Raw genomic sequence first — 6119 nt, forward strand, 5'->3', positions numbered from 1 at the left:
TGATTCTTCCATTGTTTGTAGTCATTGTGTCTGTCTAGGGAACATCTCAACGACCAGTCAGGTACAGAGCACAGACTTTGCCCATCCTGACACACTCTGAGTCACATACCAAAAGAATATAGTAGTTAATTTTGGTAGGAGGACATGTAACATTTTCCACCTGATGGTGTTGTGCCATATTTCCCCTTCCCCACCCACTTGACCTGGCAAATCTTCCTTCTTCAGATCAGCTTTTGGAGGATTGAGTTATAGCAGTGGTTTTTTGCTGTTTTATTTACACTTTCTAGAGTGTGCAACAGCAGAGTGCAAAATAAGAGGAAATATCTCATCACCCATTAAAATAGTGGTGAAAAGAGCAGCACTGCATATTTTGTCCATGAAGGGGACAACATTTCAGGGGGAGTGCGTTAAAAGCCAAACTAAGATGATTGTATGAAAGCATGGCAGGAAGAGGCAGGTGTGATGGTAGTTGAGGGATGGAAAGAAGATATGATTTATGGTGGAAGAAATTGGTGGAGAGGATTGTGTGAGGGAGGGGAGAGAGACAGCAAAGTCTTAATGAATGTATTCTGATATGTTAAAGTAGCAAGCCAAAAAGCTGTTTTCCCTAGGTGCTCCTGGGAACGTTCCCTATTTAAATGGAACTACAAATAAGCAGTTAGTTGTTATGCCAGCAGAAGCCAGCCTGCCATAGAGGTTTCCCAGGAAAGCCAAGCAGACCTCAGCACCCACTGCCCTGTGTACAGTGGAGAGGTGGCCTCTGAACAGTGCTGCAGGTGTTGGGCTTCTCAGTGGAGTGATCATGTCTTGGGCCTCTGTTGAAATGCGCAGGTGGACTTTGCCCAGTCACTCAGGGCTGCTCCCAACATGGCCATTCCTGCCATCAGGAAGAGTTGTTCAGTCAAATTTTTGTGAGGAGTGGTGCACAGCACTGGGAGAGGGTGCCTTATCTTTTTATCATGTGGTGCTGTCACATTAGCATCTAGTTAGCATCAGTATTAACATCTCTGCAGGCCAGTCCAGTTCTCTGGAGAAGTGGAAGCGCTTGCTAAGGCAGAAGGGGCAACGCTGATGTGTTCGTGTGGTGTAACGTGTGTGTGTGTGGGCTCCTCTCTCTGCAGGAACGCAGCTTTGATTGTAAGATTTGTGGCAAGAGTTTTAAGAGATCTTCTACTCTGTCCACTCACCTGCTCATCCACTCAGACACCCGGCCCTACCCGTGCCAGTACTGTGGGAAGCGGTTCCACCAGAAATCGGATATGAAGAAACACACCTTCATTCACACAGGTCAGCCCTGCAGCTGCTGGTGTTCAGCCCTGACTGTGAGGGCAGTCTCTGAAGAGGTCTGTCCATTCCTCTTCTACTGGGACAGTACATGCACCTCCCCGTGCTTCTCAGTGCCCTGCTGCTGTTCTGTGCTCTACTCATGCAAAGGAGGGTGAACTGAATGAAAGTCAGCTGCAAAATAACCCAAATCCTCACAATCCAAACAGTGTTCCCTTAGTAGGATCCACCAATGTTTATTCAAAGGGCTTTTGTGTAAGATGATTTGCAGAGTGTTATGTTCATGTAGCCTTGATTTACAGCTGAGGTCCCTGGAAAACGAGACGTGAATTTGATTGCAGCATTTTTTTTTGCAGGATCAACCAGTTGACAATAGGAACAACAGGAGTCTCCTCCTGTAGATCAAACACTAAACTGGAGGGCCTAGGGTCCAACTCAGACTAAATATTTGTTCAGAGGTGTCTGCACTTCCACATGCTGCAGTTTTGTACAGAATGGAAGGAGAAGTGCAAAGTTCTCAAGTTTCACTGTTAGTAATAAACATGGAAACTAATAAAGTGCAGGTGAATCACCAAAGGAAATTGTTTTAAAAATACCATTCAGTGAGAAGGCAAGTTTATCAGAAATCTTGAAAAGAAAATCTTGCCTTTCAGACCTGCATCACTCACTTAAAGTAAAGGGAAATGAATGATGTGTGAGATACAGAAGCAGTTGTAGACACAAAAATAGCAGCTCTACTGGCCAAACCCGAGGTTCAGATGACCAAAATCCTGTTTCCTGGTAGTAATCTCTAGCAGCTATCAAGGGTGAAGCCTAAACATGGCAAACATGTAGAAAGATGTTGCAACATTATGTGTAGCACTGCTTGGTTGTTACTTTTCTAGAGGACAAGCAGTGAACAAGAAATGTTACTTACAGAGATTTTCCACTAGAAGCTTGCTGGACGAAAACGAACTATTTAGGAGTAACACAAAAAGTTCCACAGTAACTTTTTCACATGAGGCTTGATTAAGTAGAATTTCAGCCAAATTGTGAATCAGTCAAGACCATTATTTGGTTGTGAGATCAGAACTTGTGCCTAGACTTCTAAATTGCTAATACAAAACCACATCCTTAACTGAATCAGGGATCCCTTTCGTATGCAGCATACATTTGTGAACTGAGCCTCCCGCACATTTTGTATTATTTTGTGTTTCTAAGAAGCCAAACTTCAAACATGCAAAGAGTTTGCTGTGCCAGCTGAAGTCAGTGGGCTCTGCAGGTGCAAAGCTGCTCTGAAAATCAGGCTTGGTTTTGTGGTTGGATTCCTTTTTATCCGTTATTTGACAATAAACACTATGAAAATGCACTGAGATCCTGCTCCCATGGAGGCCAGTGGAGTTTTGTCACTTATCCCTCTGCAGGAAAATTTCAGGGCTGAATTTACTCCCTTTTATGTTATTTGCCTGCAGGAGAATTTCAGGGCTGGCTTGGGGTGACCGCTAGCACTTCGGTGTGGGGAACAGAGAGGAGAGCAGATCTCTGTATGAACCCTGCCCTTCAGGATTCATTAAGGGCACTCAGACCTCCCTCAGGGACGGACCCCAGCTCACAGGGTTTGGCTTATCAGCCTCCACCTGTCTATCCTACCTGCCACCATGGTGATGCCATAATAACTGATGTCAGTCTGAATGAACTGACTCTTTCCAGGAGTTCCTCATGTTTCTAGGACACAAAGGCAGTTTAAAACACATGCAGCCAAATCCATTCACAAGTTATCGTATCCTGAGAGCACTCTGTGCTTAAGGCTGCTCCCAGAGCTGTACGATGGAGGTGCAGCCAAGTCCAGGCCTGCTCAGCTGCAGTGCAGGCTCAGGTAGTGCTTTGGGGCTCCCAATTGCACATTATTTGTTAGAATGACTTCCTCAGTAATCACACAGGAGTCCCTTTGATTAGCTCGAAGTCCCACTGTGCATTTTCTGTTTGCTCTGGTCCTGTGTAAGCAACAAGTTGCCTCTTTAACACCCTTTCTCTCTCCCTTGCCTTCTGCTTGCAGGCGAGAAGCCTCACAAGTGCCAGGTGTGTGGGAAAGCCTTTAGTCAGAGCTCCAACCTCATCACCCACAGTCGGAAGCACACAGGCTTCAAGCCCTTCGGCTGTGATCTGTGTGGCAAAGGCTTCCAACGAAAGGTGGATTTACGGAGGCACCGGGAGACACAGCATGGCCTGAAATGAGCCCCAGCTGCAACATGGAAAGCACCTACAACACTATGAGAACAGATTCCCTTGGCTTCCCCAATGGACCCAAGCCTTGTACTAAGCGTAGAGCCTGGTATTATCTTTCTGACCAGGAGGTCAGAGAGGAAAGAAGAGGACAGAGCCGTGCATTGACAGCTCAACCTGAATTACTATGAAAGCAGAAATTAAAAGGCTGGGGTTTCTTTTTTTTTCTCTTCCACTCTCTGTTTCTGAAATAACACTGGAAAATAAGCCTTTTAGAAGCCTGATACTCCAAAGATGGATAAGCTACCAAATATCTGTAAGCTGGAAAATACTTCTCCCATGGCCAAGGTGAACCCACTGAAGTTCAGTAGCTTGAATCACCTTGCAGGGAAACACGGGTTTAACAGTGTTTACACAGTAATGACAGAGAGTCTTCTGCAGTGGTGTAGGGAGCACTTGCCTTGGTTGAGTTTCAGTGGCTTCACTCTTGGTTTCCTATCAGGAAAACCTGGAGGATCAGGACTGAACTGTGCAGCTTGACTTCTTGCTGGTTTTTAAGCAAAGGTACCAGCTTGGGCCTGATCCTGCTCTCACTTGTTCTGGTGCAAACCAGGAGCTGCATTAACAGTTACAGAGAGGCCTTTTTATCCTCTGAGAGCTATCTCTGTGCAAGGCCTGGTTCTGTGCATGTGTGTTTGAGGCATAGGGGTTACTTCTTGCTACATCCTCTGGAGAGAAGGGAACTTGTGAAAGACAGTTGGAAAAGCCAAAGCACAGAGTTATGCCTTATAACTAGAAACCCTCCCAACAAGTGATCCTGACTGAGGAGAGCAGGAGCACCGGTGAGGCACAGACTTTCTGTCCAGAGCCATTACTGGCCTCCACACTCTGGGCTTGTTCTAGTAACTGGAAAACAGCTACTCAGTAGCATCATTTGTATATTTGGTTTTGGTTTTTATTTTTTAAAAGGAAACTCGGTTGAGGTGGGCAGGAATCATTATAAAAGTATAATTGACTGAATTTGCCTTAAATGACCCTGCATGTACCTCAGTCAAAAAAAAAGAGAAAAGCCGTTTTTACTTTGTTGACAGGTTTGTAAATGTCCTTATTTAGATTTTATGGAGTGTCTTATGTTTATTGGTACATATTTATTGGAACAATGTTTTAAGTTAATAAAGTATTGAGGATGGTCTGGAGTGATTTCCATTTGATACATTAACTTCAGCACATTTGTGAATGTCAGCCATTACAACGATACTTCACAGCGATGGTCGCGGATACAGCATTCCAGGAGAGAATGCAGGCACAGCAGAATATGCACAAGGGCTCTGGTAATTAAAGGACACCACTGCCATATTTATTTGTCCAAGTCCCCCTGATTTCAGCTAAACACAGTTCTGAAGACTGGGCTGTACTATGCTTAGGACTATCACCACAGAAAGGTTTGGAGGGCAAACAGCAGTTTTAAACATCTGCTTCGCAAATGCAAACTGCCAGAAGTCCCTGCTTAGCCCAGGAGGAACTTGAATGTCCTCCCACAAGACTAAATGTCTGCGCCCGGGAGCTTGCGGGGACACCTGAGCAGCAGGTGTGTCATTAAGCCTGTCGGGACTCACAGAATTGCCTTTTTCCTGCCCGCCTTGTCAGCAGGGCTTGCTCCACCTGGCAGTTGCAGCCCATACAAAAGAAACACAGAAGGACGACAGAGGGGTCCCTCGTCCCTTTCCCAGCAGAGCACAGCATGGCAGAGCCTCGTGTGCCCACATGGATATATACTCTTTGTTTCCAGCTTTGTATGTTTATTCTGGGTAATTACAATGAGCAGAGGTCCCCTCTGTGCTTATCCCTCAGCCCACCCAAGGGCAATTGCCACAGCGCTGTCTGTGCTCCCGCTTTCTGCCACCTCAGAGCTTCATCCGTAGTCCCTTCCCCGCAGAGCTGCCCTCGCAGGCTGTAGCTGAGGTGTGTCTCCTCAGGGCTACCCCAGCCCGTACTACTGAGGCACCCCTTCCACACAATGGCTGCCCACACCAAGGCCTCACAGACAGAGCTTTTACTAAGCAGAAACGTGACCCATGGTCCCAGCTGGTAGGGTGAGAGGCTGCTGCAGAGCACCACTGGAGCTGCAGGTGCCACGTTGGGCCCGTTGTGCCGGGTTATTTAATGCAGAAGAGCAGTGGAGGAGGCTAAGTGCTAATGGGGAAGGCCTGGTGACGGCCTTAGCCCTGCCCACAGCAGCGGAGGAGCCAAGCAGCAGCTCAGCAGGAGGCACAGGTAGGCCTGGGGCTGACCCCGGGGCAATGTTTGATATTCATCTTATTGGGAAGCTGTTGTCGTCAATGGGGCAATGTTTGATATTCATCTTATTGGGAAGCTGTTGTTGCCAGTGGAGGGGGTGCTGGGTGTGAGGTGGCTGGGGTGCAGCAGCCTCTGCCCTCAGGAGGGCCTTTTCCTGTCAGGCATGGCCTCCTCCTGGCCTGCAGGCCCCAGGTGGGCTCAGTGACTGGGATTTACCTTTAAAACTACAAGAGCAATGGGTGCCTGACCCTAGAGTGTCTGAGTTTTCAAACAGTTCAGCTGGAGTTGGGATTGGGCAGCCGGAGGAGGCAGCTAATGGCAGGGGGGGGGGGGGC

At 47.2% G+C, this 6119-nt stretch overlaps 1 protein-coding gene across 1 annotated transcript; it reads left to right on the forward strand.

Moving 5' to 3' along the window:
• Positions 1 to 1121: 1121 nt before the first annotated feature.
• Positions 1122 to 3498, forward strand: LOC104402413 (zinc finger protein Gfi-1; the record flags this gene model as incomplete). Its single annotated transcript, XM_010010285.1, has 2 exons — positions 1122 to 1287; positions 3320 to 3498. Coding segments are annotated over 2 exons (345 nt in total), but the record flags the coding sequence as incomplete, so codon positions are not given.
• Positions 3499 to 6119: the final 2621 nt, after the last annotated feature.

This window comes from Nestor notabilis, unplaced genomic scaffold (assembly GCF_000696875.1).
Source record: "Nestor notabilis isolate BGI_N333 unplaced genomic scaffold, ASM69687v1 scaffold6712, whole genome shotgun sequence".
NCBI classification, from domain to species: domain Eukaryota; kingdom Metazoa; phylum Chordata; class Aves; order Psittaciformes; family Psittacidae; genus Nestor; species Nestor notabilis.